This window comes from Vicugna pacos, chromosome 21 (genome assembly GCF_048564905.1).
Source record: "Vicugna pacos chromosome 21, VicPac4, whole genome shotgun sequence".
Lineage (NCBI taxonomy): Eukaryota > Metazoa > Chordata > Mammalia > Artiodactyla > Camelidae > Vicugna > Vicugna pacos.
In genome coordinates this window covers 11,401,875-11,416,243 of record NC_133007.1, presented here as the reverse complement: position 1 = coordinate 11,416,243, position 14,369 = coordinate 11,401,875, and the positions used below count along the sequence as shown (strand labels likewise).

At 39.4% G+C, this 14,369-nt stretch overlaps 1 protein-coding gene across 3 annotated transcripts; it reads left to right on the top strand.

Annotated features, from left to right (window-relative positions):
• Positions 1 to 4,463: 4,463 nt before the first annotated feature.
• On the top strand, positions 4,464 to 14,162 carry CACYBP (calcyclin binding protein). 3 transcript variants are annotated; one of them, XM_015235422.3, is made up of 7 exons: positions 4,464 to 4,735; positions 5,730 to 5,785; positions 8,524 to 8,743; positions 10,498 to 10,594; positions 10,822 to 10,921; positions 12,276 to 12,373; positions 13,588 to 14,162. In XM_015235422.3, the coding sequence occupies exons 3-7, from the start codon at positions 8,638 to 8,640 to the stop codon at positions 13,742 to 13,744; spliced, it is 558 nt and encodes a 185-aa protein (XP_015090908.1). In that variant the 5' UTR covers positions 4,464 to 4,735; positions 5,730 to 5,785; positions 8,524 to 8,637; the 3' UTR covers positions 13,745 to 14,162. The 3 variants fall into 3 exon arrangements, with proteins under 3 accessions (XP_015090908.1, XP_006199670.1, XP_072802176.1); XM_006199608.4 differs by lacking the exon at positions 5,730 to 5,785 and having other exon boundaries at positions 4,520 to 4,735; XM_072946075.1 differs by lacking the exons at positions 4,464 to 4,735; positions 5,730 to 5,785 and adding an exon at positions 4,880 to 5,022.
• Positions 14,163 to 14,369: the final 207 nt, after the last annotated feature.

The window sequence follows — 14,369 nt, the reverse complement described above, 5'->3', positions numbered from 1 at the left end:
CACATGTGTCTTTTTCTTTTCTGGTTGATTTTATTCTGAATCATCTGAACTCAGCGTTTGTATAATACTTCTTATCTGACATTAGACTCCAGTCAATTTAGCAAAAAGAAAGATTCCCCTCTGTAGAGACTCCTTGGTTGCAAATAACAGAAACTCTCTCAAGCAAGCTTAACAATAATAAGGCAGTGAATTATAAGGAAAAAAGTATAGTTAGCTCATAGCAAAGGCCAAACCGCTGGGCCTGAAGAGGATGGGGACAAGGGACTGGAACACCATCAGGAACCTAAGCAACTCTTCTCATACTCTGCTTCTCTTGCCAGGTGGTGCTTATCTCCTCCTGCTTCTCACCCTGAGAAGAAGCATTCGCTGCTTCTAAGTGCACAGCTTCCAAGTTTACATGTCAAGTGACTGGCAGCATCTCAGTGTCCCAGTTCTAAAATCTTGCAAAAATCTGCTCGGCTAATCCTGGATTTGGTGGCCGCTGCTGGTCTTGCCGAGTTCAGCACAGCGGGTGACATCACATAACTCAAGTGGAACGCCAGAGGCTCTCCCTAAGTTACCTGGTAACCTATACTTGTCCAGTAGGGATGCAAAATCTCTATTTTCTTTCCAGTGGAATAGAGAACTCTAAAGGTTATATATAGTTTACTATTGTTAAATTCCCTATAAGCACCCAGTTAAGCAAATGTACTTCCTGATAGCTTTAACAACTTACTGGTTCCCTCATCGGTTTACACAGTGAGTTCCATAAAATACTTGTTAATCTTCATTTTTTATTTGCACAAGAATCTTGGTTTCACCTTTTTTTCAGTGTGCTTTAATACATTTTTATTGAAGTATAGTCAGTTTACAATGTTGTGTCACTTTCTGGTGTACAGCACAATACTTCAGTCATATAGGAACATATATTTGTTTTCATATTTTCACCATAAGTTACAAGATATTGAATATGGTTCCCTATACAGTAATAAACTTGTTTATCTATTTTATATATATTAGTATCAGCAGATATTGAACTCTCAATTTATTGCTTCCCACCCAATTCCCCCCCCCCGGTAACCATAAGTTTGTTTTCTATGTCTGTGAGTTTTTCTGTTTTATAAATAAGTTTGTTTGTCTTTTTTTTCTTTTTTTTTAGATTCCACATATAAGTGATATATGGTATTTTTCTTTCTCCTGCTGGCTTACTTCACTTAAAATGACATTTTCCAGGTCCATCCGTGTTGCTGCAAATGCATTATTTTATTCTTTTTTATGGCTGAGTAGTATTCCATTGTATAAACGTACCACAACTTCTTTATCCAGTCAGCTGTTGATGGACATTTAGGTTGTTTCCATGTCTTGGCTATTTTAAATAGTGCTGCTGTGAACATTGGGGTGCATGTGTCTTTTTGAATTAAGGTTCCCTCTGGATATAAGCCCAGGAGTAGGATTGCTGGATCATATGGTAAGTCTATTTTTAGTTCTTTGAGGAATCTCCATACTGTTTTCCATAGCGGCTGCACCAAACTGCATTCCCACCAGTAGTGTAGGAGGGTTTCCTTTTCTCCACCTCTCTCCAGCATTTATCATTTGGATTTCACCTTTTTGAGATTATACTTTAATAAAACTTTTGATTACAATCAATGGGACACTCAGGGAAAATCTTTTAAAAGTTTACTTGCAAGGAAAGTTTGCAAGGAAGTCCAGGCTTTCAAAGAACAAGCTCACCAACAGAAAATTACAAATATTTATAGGGAAAAAAACTGCAGTTTCCACGTATTGAGTCTATAATTTGTTTGTTCATGGTGGGAAAACAGCAATTCTCATACTATTATCCATATTTTTAGACATCAGTATTGCAAAAGTCAGAGAGAAAGCATTTGTGTTTGGTTTTAGGGAGTCCTCTATTTTACAGGAAAGGCTCAGGTTCAGAGTTTCGTTTATTTGGGGGACTGGCACTAGATACAATGACCGTGATGTGTATGCTTTGTTGATGATGTTGTTTTGGTCTCGATTTATCTCAGTATGCAAAGGTTTTTGGGTTTTTTTGTTTGTTGGTTGGTTTTGGTTTTGGTTTTTGACTTTGGGATCTGATGAGCCCAATTACTCCTACTGACAGCAGGGCAAGGAGTCAGTTTTGCTTCTACAAGATAGAGGTAAGGACAGTTACAGGATACAGCTGGAGGGAAGCAGCATTGAGTCTGTTGATCCTTAAGAATGGGAATTCTGAGGTGTTTTAAATGCTGGCAGAAAGGGAAGACAGAAGCAGCTGTGTGATGATCTGGAGGAAAATGATTCCAGATAGAAGGAAAACACAGAAAATAAACCTGGAGGTGACAACAAACTCAGTGGATTCAAGGAATGACAAGAATGCCAGGGTTTAAACCACAGAGAGGGGAGAGTGCTGAGAGATGAATTCTGTACATGAGATTCATCAAGGTGAGATGTAAGACTATTTAGAACATTCTAGGTTTTGGTAAGAAGTTTGTGGACTTTATTCTAAGCCTAATAGGAAGTTATTGGAGGTTTTGAAGCTGCTGTGTGGAAAGCTAACCATAAAGGCCCAGTGGGAAGCAGAGAACCCAATTAAGAGGCTGAAAGTCCAGACAAAAAAATGGCTCCTTGGTCTTGGGTGGTAGCAGTGAGAAATGGTTTTATTCTTAACGTATTTTGAAGATAAAGCCAGCAAAACTTGCCATAGGATGGGAGGTAGGATCTGAGTTTGAAGAGTCAAGTATGACTCCTTAGCCTCAGCAATTAAGAGAATGAGGTGACCATTCACAGAGGTGGAAGAACTGATTTGGGGTGTGAGGATGAGAAATTGGGAGATTTTTTGTTGTGTGTGTGCGCGCGCGCGCGTGTGTTTTGTTTGTTTTAGACAAGATGAATTTGCTGTGCTTATTAGACCTCCAAGCAGAGGCAGAGTCTGGAGCTCAGGAGTGGTGGAGCTGAAGATTCAGATTTGGGAGTAACCGGACAACAGGTGGTATTTAAAATTTGTGACTTTAGGATATCTGGCGGGAAGAGTTGCTCCAGATACATAATAAAGCATATTTAAAAATCACTGCATTAGGTCAAGTTTTCACGCAGTGCAATGGGATATTTAATTAAATACCTAAATAACTCCAGCCTTCCAGTTAAACACTTAAAAAAAACTTTAGGTATAATTAAAAATGGACCTGAGTCTACTTAAATATAACTTTTAGTTAAATATAACATACTTAAAAAAAAAAAAAGAACTACACAAATTACAGCTTAGTTAAATTGCTACAAAGCGAACACACCTGAAACCAGCATCCAGCTCAAGAAAACAGAACATGAGCTTAACGTTAAAAGCCCCCTTGTGGCTCCTTTCTGTCATTGCCCTCTCCACCTAAGACTCCTGATTTTTAATTGGTCTCCCTATTTTAGACATCATTTAAACGGAACCGAACTGTAAGAACTTCTGTTAAATCTGGCTTTTCCTCCTTAAGGTCACGTTCGAGATTCATGCACGTTGTGTGTAGCTGTAATTTGTTTTTGTACTGCACTTCTGATTCTCTACTAAGATAATGGTCCGCCCTGCATTTTTCTAACTCTGACTTGCTGATTCTAATCGCCAGCTTGGTCGACATACAAAGTGAGTGTGGGCTATCTGGCTTCTCAGGGGTTACTGTTTGTGTTCTTAGCCTGTTGCAGACATTTTGAGACTGCCAGGGCCTAAAATGATCTGAAAAGGGGGTTTCTCAAGGGCCTTCCTGAGCTAGGCTGCAGGAGCCAGAGCGCAGAAAGCAGCCCCAGGAAAACAGCCCACGTTTTCTTTGATGGTCACGTATCGAATTCAAACCTCCGTGACAACTAGAAACTCGTAGAATGGTAGGTGAAGGAGGCCAGGGCACCAGGAAAGTCCTTCAACAGTCACAAGGGGATAATGGGACCGAAAAAGCGGCCCCGTTAGGGTCATTCCCCCCCTGCGCTACCGGGCCCGGTCACGTGACAATCGCAACCTCCTTTGGCGGTCCGTGATGACGCCACCATGTCGCATATGCTAAACGGTGACGTCTTCAGGGCGCTACAACCACTGAAAATAAAACTGTTCCCTTTAGGGTTCTGCACTCTTAACGTCGTCGTTCTTTCCCCTTTTAGCATAAATCGGCTTCCCCTTCTCCCGTTTTTGTCTTTTTCCCCACAGTTTACAGACTAGCCTTAGACAAGATGGCGGCCTCCGTGGCCCTGGGTCCTAGAGCGCACGGAAACAGCCGAATCGCTAGTCAACTTCCGGTTTGGACCCCGAAGATGGGTGCGTCATTTCCGGGGTTGCGTTAAAGTACGAGAAGCCCGGGGTTCCGAGCTGCGACTGCGCTGTCGGGGCAAACGGGGTCAAAGTATAATACGTACAGTTACGCGGTCAGGGAGGAAGAGGCGTCACTCTTCGCGAACTGCTGGTTTGCTCGCGAGAGTTAAGCGTTGCTAGGAGGCGAGGCGGGTGGGGCGGAGTCAGAGCGAGGCGGGGCGGGGCTGAGCCCGGCCGGCAGTGCTGGAGGGTGGGGGGAAAGGTGGCGGCAGACTCGCGAAGGTTCCAGAGGCTCCGCGTGCGGGAGGCGGGCCGAAGTCTCGCGCAGGGTCTGGTGTGCTCGCGGGTTGTGGCCACTGCGACTCGTGCGGCTGAGGTTTGCGCTCGGGGCGAGCGCGCTCGGTGCGGCGTTTCCTGTTTTCGCCGCTGCAGCCCGGGCCTTCCTGACGCAGCACGACCATGGCTTCAGCTTTGGAAGAGGTAAGGGGTCCGGCCTCGTCTTCCCCACTCGGCCTTGTGGAGCTTTCCGCTCCGTCGCCCGCCCCACCGCCCTGTTTCCCGTGCCGAGCCGCCCTGCGGCCGCCCGCGGCACCTGCCTCTCGGGCCGCCTACCTGCGTCCTCGGGTTCCCGTGCTTCTCCTCGGCCTCCCACCCGCCCAGCTGCAGCGGCCCCGGTGCTGACCCGGCCGCTGCGGGCCGCTGGGCTTCCGCCTCCCCGGGAAAGGTGCCGATAGACGCCCCGCGCTCAGCCCCTGCCGGCGGTGTAGGTGAGCGGGGGTGTGTCGTGGGTCTCGGCGGCAGGTGGGTCCGAAGGTGGCTCTGAGCTGGTCACCTTCACGTTATCCTCAGACCCTTTCGGCTCCCGTTACACCAGCCCGAGGACACGAAGCTTCGTTAAATTAAAGCTGGTTGCCCAAGCTGAGTGTTGCTCCTGGGTAGAGGGTAGTTGGAAGGTGAGAAGTCTTCGGTCCTAGCATTTTAATTCTTAGTTGTGTTTTCTCTACACGTACTTTGGGCGAGTTAGGGGACTTCTCTGGGCCACAGAAGTATCCATTTCATAGGGTTGTAAAGACCAAGTAATAGTTATAAATGTTCAAAACAGCAACTTACTGTGCGTTTTTTAAAAACAAATTGGAAAGTTAGTTGTAATTATTGGTAGTAAATAGTTTTTTAAGCTCTATTAAACTCTGAACAGAGGTAGGTTAACTTTTTTGGAGACTTAGTTTAGGCGGTTACAAAATGGGAGTAAAAATACTTGCATTCTTTTCCTGGCTTAAGTAGGACGCCAATACTTAATACTGTAGTATATAGTAGAGTTGGGTATCCATTAACTAGGTTTGTTTTCCGAAAATCTTTTGCTTAATAAGAACAAGACTGGGAAATCTCACATTTGACTTTTTAATTTGCTTTAAATGAAGAAAAAGCGTGTGTGTTTAAGTATTACTCTGGATAACTTGCCCCAAGTTTGTTACAGGCCTTGGGTTACCATGTGCCCTGAGGAAAGTCTTTGAAGTGACTTTACAGTCCTACGTAAGTATTAATTCTGTTCAAAGTAAGGGGCTTTCTCAAGAGATATGTAAGTTTAGGGACACTTTAAGGTTTTATTTTTGAGATAAAATTCACTGTTTTTAACTTTTAAAGTGTACAGTGCAGTGCTTTTTAGTACATAGTGTTGTGCAGCTGTCACCACTATATAATTCAAGAACATTTTCATCACCCCCTACCTGTTAAGTAGCCATTAAGCAGTCACTTCCTGTTGCCCCTTTTCCCCACAAGCTACCAACCTCCTTTTCTGTCTCTATGGTTTTGCCTATTCTGAGCATTTCATATAAATGGAATCTTACAATATATGGCTCTTTGCTTTTTGGCTTCTTTTACTTAGCATAATGTTTTCAAGTTTATCCATGGTGAAGCATGTATTTCTTTTTATGGGTGAATAATATTCCATGGTATGGATATACCACATTTTGTTTATTCATAAATTGATGGGCGTTTGGATTATTTCCACTTTTTGGTTGTTACAAACGGTGCTGCTGTGAATACTTGGTACAGCTTTTTACATGGACATGTTTTCAAATATCTGGGCTGTATGTATATCTAGGAGTGGAATTGCGGGGTCCTGTATTAACTATCTGTGAGAAAGTGCTAAACTCCTTTCCAAAGTGGCTACACGTTTTACATTCCTGCAGGCAGTATATGAAGGTTCCAGTTTCCACACATCCTCATCAACAGTTGTTATCTGCTGGAGTTTTTGTTGTTGTTGGTATTAGACATCCTATTGGGTGTGAAGTAGTAGCTCATTGTGGATTTGATGTGCATTTCCTTAATAACTAATGATATTGAGCATCTTTTCATGTGCTTGGTGGCCATTTGTGTATCTTTGGAGAAATGTCTGTTCAAGTCCTTTGTCTATTTTGAGGCAGTCTGGTTTTAATGCTTTGTAGTAAAGAATCTGGAAATAGAAGAGAAAGCTTGAATGTGTTTACAGATAGGGATAAAAGGGGAATGTGATTTTGCCTTAAGAAAGCAAGTGAATGCCTAGATAAATTAGGTGAGAAACTGCTGTATGTAAGGCATCTTAAATATGTGTACAGGAAAAGCACTAAAGGGATAGATTTTACTAGTTTCAGGTCTGCAGATAACACAACTGAGGAATTACCTTAAACAAGCCTGTTGTAGTGGATATCTTATTTTTGAGTACTATAGAGTCCATCTGTCTATAAAGAGGGCCTTAGAATTTCTCCATTCTCTGAGTTATTTTCTGAGTCTCCTAGAAAAAGATTCCTTATTCAAGAAGTAAAACCTTTTGTTTAGACTTTATACATTTTCTGCTTTTTTTAAACTAAATTCTGACTCTGGAAAAAATATATCCATTTTACATTTTAATTTTTTATCATCTGTAATTAGAATAAGTATGAAGTTTTTAAACTATCAAAACCAAAAAGATTGCTTTGAATTGAACCATTAAAATGAAAGATTGCTTTGAACTGAAAGCATCTTGGGTTCTATGCTCGAAAGATGAGTTTGCAATATTTCTTTGTAATACAAATTTGGGGAGGCAGGGATAAAGTTTGGACAGGAGACTGGGCATGTTAGCAGTTACAGATAGGTGGAAACAAGGGCATCAGAGTTAAATGAGATAAAAGACTCGGGATAAAAGACAAGCATTTTTCTTTCTGTTTTGCATTTTCTAAGACTTAAGAATCATAAAGACTTTCAAACTCTGTTATACTCAGTTATCAAGTACTTAAAAGATTTTTATATTGATCTTTATATGACCTTATGCTATAATGTCAGAGTCTTCCTGTCAAATTGCTATTATCAAACCAGAACGTAAAGTCATTTTAAGAAAAATGAATGCCTTGTTTATAAAGATCTTAAGTCATTTGCAATATATCAGAGGATAATTGGGGGAAAATGTTAAGCCCATTAATTTTCTAACAATGTCTTTAACTCTTGAACTTCATAAAATGTTGGCTCTGTCTCTAGAAAAAAATAAACTTGGGTAGGTGAGGTATTGGCATGAGACAAAACAGGTGGCTTTCTCAGTGATCTAGGAGTTGCATGTTGCATGTTGGATTGTTTGCCTAGGGTTTGTTTTTTTTTTAAACTGTCTGCAGTACAACCAAGTCCCAGACATTTGATGGTAAAATTAACCTGGAGCTTCAAAATCAGACAATTTCTTAAAAGTAGAAGTATGCCTTTATTTTTTTATCTTCTGTTTCAACAATTCACACTTCGTGTGTATTATTTGGGGCAGGGAGATCTGTGAGGACCAGTCACTGATGGAAAGTAGAGGATTGTCTCAGGCTGATTAGCATTTCCCCACATTTGTCACCTACTCACTCATCTCTTTCATTTTAATGTTTTAAACATTCCTAATATCTGTCTGATGGCTAGGACTGAGTGTTAAAAGGAAATCCAAGAATTCCTTTTTGTTGGATTTCTTCATCTTATAAATCAGAAAATGTTTATAAATCACAAAAGTGTCTTGTAAATAAAATGTTTTAAAACAAAGGCAGATAACAATCTCCTAAACTGGAAAATTTTGATTTGATTACCTATTGTTATTTAAGATTTCCTTTGAAAAAGAGGAAGCTTGAGTTATTTACAGTTCAGTAGGCTGGAGGAAAGAATCCTAGTTGCCACCCAACCCTAAAATATTTAAATGAACCTTTTATTCTTAGTTTTTATTCAGTAAATTGAAATGACCAATATGTACAATATCAAACTATTATTTATCGTAGCTAACTTATCTTTTATTACAGCTACAGAAAGATCTAGAAGAAGTGAAGGTGCTGCTGGAAAAGGCCACTAGAAAAAGAGTACGTGATGCCCTGACAGCTGAAAAATCCAAGATTGAGACAGAAATCAAGAACAAGATGCAGCAGAAATCACAGAAGAAAGCAGAACTTCTGGATAATGAAAAGCCAGCTGCTGTGGTTGCTCCTATTACAACAGGATATACAGTGAAAATCAGTAATTATGGTATGATTACCCTCCACATTCAGCTCTTTCTGTCCCTGAGCAGCCTATTCCTCAGTAGTGACCCACTAACTCAATTATGTACCTTAGTGATTGGTACAGTGATGAGTAGCAAGAGGGAACCTATTCTGAAACATATTGAGTATATATGGAACACAGCTTTTTGTTTTTTTCTTCCTATTTTGCATTTCACTTTGCCCAATCACCACCAATAAGAGAAGCCGGTTAAATTCAAGAAACATTTGTGAGCACTCAGTATGTGTCTTTATTGTTCTTGGATTTGTGGATATACAGCAGTGACCCAGAGCCAGTCCCTGCTCATCATGTGGTTGGGATACAGGCACACCACTAATACCATAACAATGTCATAATACCATTTGCCCTTAATTCATTATAGACTTTTATTTTGGAAGCAGTGCAACTTGGAATCTGAGTAACGAACTCTCATGAGGGCAGGGACAATCTTATTTTTCTTTGTGCTCACAGGATCTAGCACATAGTAAGTACTTAATATAACTGAATAGAGATTTATAAAGTATTATGGGAATACAGCTGACAAATAATTCTGCTGAAGGGGAGGAACATTCAGGGAGAATTAGAAGAGACGTTTGAGATTAAAGGATGAGTTCAGCAAGTATGAAGAAAGGAAAGGAATTGCATGAACAAAGGCATGAATAGAGACGTGAAAGGCACATGTTTTGAGTACTGTCATGACAGCAGCATGTGTCAGGTTTCAGTGCATATACTGCAGGGGACAGGCTGTGTACTTCACTGACTGTAGGAAGCTAGTCTGAAGGTGGTAGGATTACGGCACATTAACTAGGAACCTAGATTTCGATTTGGGGAGAAACTTACCAACATGGAGGATAGGTTGAATGAATAGGGAAAAAGCTGAATGAAGTTCTACAGAACCCTCTAGGACATCTTTTAAAATTAACACTATTATCTCTATTCTGTAGACTAAGTAAGGAAAAGTTGTATATTTATAATATACAATAAATATATGAATATATATTTTATTACATAATATGCTTTTTATGTAACATTTGTATATTTTCTGTTAACAATTCATCTAGGTTAGAGACTGAACAATTTGATAATATATACTGAAATAGCATTTTCCAAATATTGATAGGTTAGTCATACTGGCAGATTTGGATGAATTAAAGACTCTTCAATTTATATTCTACTTTGTCAAGGAAAGGAATTGAGGCTGGGATTGCATTTGTTGAATGGCCTCGAGGAGGAGAAATGATTATGGAACTAGACAGTACTAATGTTCAGCCATCCAGTTTAGTGAAGAATTATCAATATTTAGGAATAGAACAAAATTATTTCCATAAAAAAGGGAAATTAGCAACTCAACACCTTGATCGCCATGTCACACAAATCTGGGTGGCAGTTATGCTTCCTCAGGGGCACCCGATCTGCATTGAGCAATTAGTATGTTAATGAATGAATTTAATGATTGTATTCTTTATTCTAAGGAATAAAAAGAACATGGGGCTTTGTGTTCAGTAAACCTAGATTTGAGTCCAAGTTCTACTACTAGTAAGATGCCTAACTTTGGGTAGATCACTTAACTGTTTTGAAGCTCAGTTTCTCCATGTCAAAATTTTTTTATTTTTATCTTTTTCATATTTCTATTATTGTTTTTTTTTTATTTTACTGAGTGTTATTATGAGCTATCTGCATTTTCTATTTCAGAGATGGTACCAGACTTTACTCATGTTCCATTTTTTTGTTGCTGTTACCAGGATGGGATCAGTCGGATAAGTTTGTGAAAATCTACATTACCTTAACTGGAGTTCATCAGGTCCCCACTGAGAATGTGCAGGTGCACTTCACAGAGAGGTGAGTTCTTGGAATGGGAAGGACAGGGCCTTATGGGTTCTTTCTTTGCAGTTAAAATTCCACTTAAATTTAGAATTATCCTTTACACCTGCTTTAAATGTTGAGTCTTCTCATCTGGAATGGCCAAATGCATGTAGTAAAATAAAACTGTGGCTTTTCTCCCCACAAGAACTGTAGAGTGCCTTTCACAGAACCAGCTAGATGATGTACTCACTAATGTGTTGTAGGTCATTTGATCTTTTGGTAAAGAATCTGAATGGGAAGAGTTACTCCATGATTGTGAACAATCTCCTGAAACCCATCTCTGTGGAAGGCAGTTCAAAAAAAGTAAGTTTTATCTTTTTTGTCATTGTGAAACCTCTTTGAATCGAACCTGGCCAATTTAGAATTAAGATGAACTAGAATAAATTTATCAGCAAAGTACAGCACGTTGCCTGTTTCATAAGTAAAGTTGTATTTGAACATAGCCATGCTTGTTTGTGTATGCGTTATTTGTGGCTGCTTTTGCACTGCAGTGGCAGAGTTAGGTAGACCACAGACCATGTGGCCCACAAAGCCTAAAATATTATCTAGCTCTTCACAGAAAAAGCTTGCCAGCTCTTGCTCTGGAAAACTAATTATAAGAATATTGCAATAAAATCAGGAGGGTATTGAATGAACTGAAAATGGCTAAGAGTGAGACTTGTGTTTTAATGCCAGTTTTATCACTTCTTAGTTGTGACCTTTTTGGCAACTCACTTAATACTCTGTCTCAGTTTCCTCATTTGTACAATGGGAATAATAGTTTGTTTTACAAGATTGAAATGATACACTAAAATGTATAAAGTGCTTCAGTCAAGGGTGGCTGTTACTAGAAGCACTGCATGTGAGGGCTTAACACATGAAAGGACTTGCGCACTGGTCTTGTTAGCTATAAAAACAGTCTTTGAGAAAACTATTATTCACACTTTTCACTAATTCAGATAACTCTTTTCTACCTAATTTAAATAAGTGAAGTTTAATGCATCTGGTACACAGATGTGCCATTCCACTGTGTTTACATGGAGTTGTGTAGCAGCTTAAAGATATTAGAATACAATTTAAGATAAGCTTGTGACTCCCTGCTCCCTTCTTTAGCCCTAATCCCGTCGTTGAAGGAAAAGAGTTCTGTGGATCATTGCTGAAAAAGTGTACATTCTTGCTCCTTCTGCTCACTCATCTTCCAGACTCCTTCACCAATAACTGCCTTGTGTGATGGAATTTTCCTGTCTCTGACCCCTCATACTGTATTACTCTCTCCCTCAGTTGTCAGAATCCAGCCATTCCTCCTCCTTTTTTTCAAATGCACCAAAATCATCCCTTCTTTAAGCCTTTTCCTTGCTGTCTTAACTGCCTAGAAGGCCCTCTTTCCCAGATTTCAGGCCACAGCTTAGATTTCACCTCAGAGAGGCCGTCCTAGGCAGGTTCCTCCCCCAGCCCCGTTAACACCCTCTTGATCTTGATATAGTACCTAGTATTTGAAGGTATTCCAGTGTTACTTGTTTACCTTTCCCCTTGCATCTTCAGACTCTGGTCTGTTCATAAAAGTATTACTAGCATAGTCTTACGTGTAATAGTAACTTGATTAATTGAATGCATAATTATTTCTAAATATTCATGCTTATCTGTTCTAAGTTGTACCTGTTTTCCACTTTTCTTCCAGGTCAAGACAGACACAGTTTTGATCCTATGTAGAAAGAAAGTGGAAAACACACGGTGGGACTACCTGACTCAGGTTGAAAAAGAATGCAAAGAGAAAGAGTGAGTCTGCTTTCCTTAAGATTGTAATGCATTCTTTGCTGAGATTATAGATTTTCATAGAGTTGTACGGTCTGCGATTTGACCATTTACTTCTTAATATCCACTGACTACCCTGATTCTCTCACCTGTCAGGACCAACCTGAAGAGGGCATCTGTCTAGTAAGTTGCTTTCTAAGGAGGTCTTTGTACTTGTGGCTGGTTAACCCTGGGCCACTGGTGTTTCTATCAATACTGTCCTCATTCTGAGAGATTCCGTTTCAGTAGTTCTGGAGAGGTCCAGATACCCATACGTGGTTTCTGAATTCCACAGACGTTTCTGATATATAGAGTTTCACTGTCACTGGTATAGACTGAAAAAGGATATTTTTATCCTACTTAATAATGGCTATTCAGAAAAACATTTATTCAAAAATACTTCCATTTTAGGTGTAACATTGCTCTAAATGTTCTGCTGGGGTAATGTACTACAGTGGGTCAGTCAGGCACCCACATTTCTCTCACTCGTCCCACTGACGGCATGCATTTGGGATGTTGTTGCTTAGGGTTAAGCACTGTCTGTGGAATTGATTTTAAATCTAGAATGAATTACCTGAGTTTAGGACCCTATCTTACTGTATCCCCAGTGTCCAGTACAGAAGCTACACTTAATAAATGAGGTGAGTGAACAATTAAGTATAGTTAGTGGGCCTGCTTTGCACTTTGATTGAACTAGAGGTATTGACCACTTTGAGGACTGTTGTTTTATACCACCAGGCCCAAACTCACGAGTCTCAGACTTAGGAGGGCTTTTCTAATTAAAAAATGAGCTTCAGTCCATGTATGATGTATTTTTGTTTCTCCCTCAATGAAATTGTTTTTCACATTATATGAAGAAACATGCTCTTAGAAAATTAAAACTGTTCAAAAAAAAAAAAATCACAAAATCCCACGGTCCCAAAATAACTCCTTATTTTCTGATAACCACACTTTGATGCTCTAGGTAGGTGTATATTGTTTTCATTAAGATAAATTTGTGTGTTTTGAATGTGAGAGTATCTATCTTTCTATACTTTCTTCCTCTTAAACCTCCACTCTTGTACTTTCTATAACCTGATTTGTCTCTTTCCATATGTAGTAATCATACATCTGAAATTTGTCACTAAATTGAATCATTTATATATACATTTTTTATTACATAAATATATATACACATTCCTCCATTTTCTTTTTAACAGAAAGCCCTCCTACGACACTGAAACAGATCCTAGTGAGGGATTAATGAATGTTCTAAAGAAAATTTATGAAGATGGAGATGATGATATGAAGCGAACCATTAATAAAGCCTGGGTGGAATCTAGAGAGAAGCAAGCCAAAGGAGATACAGAATTTTGAGATTTTGAGACTTTAAAGTCCTTTTGGGAACTGTGATGTGGAAATATTGTTGTTTCTTTTCCAATAAGGAAATGGTGGTGAGCTGCACAAATTTGACAGATAACTATTTACACAGCCTTCAATTCTAAGTAAAGGCAGTGAATTCTCCATTTCCTACTGGAGAACTCAAAGTATGCTTATTAAACCCTTCCTCCAAAGATGGTTTCCATAGTAACTGGGTCATTTGATTCAAAAATGGTAACGTTGCATTCTAGTGTGACATGTTAAAAAAAAGTTCTGCCTGATGAAACTGCCATATTGTGTGTATTTTTGTTCAGCTAAGAGGTAGAAAACAAGTTACTGCTTGCCTTTCAGTTCATGACATCGGCTCCCACCAGTGTAAGAGTAAGTAAAAATAAATCTGAATTTTTGCATAAAATGCAAATTTGTACCTGTGTTTCAAGGTGGTAATAATTGTAATAAAGAGGTTGGTCTATTTGCAGCTTAAGTAACACATATGCATTACCATGGTCTAATAATCACAAATACTTTTCTCTAGATTTAAATATATTTGTTTATGAATAAATTGGAACTAAAATCTTTTTACAGTACCAATTAGTAAGTAAGTTTCACCATGGATCAGATG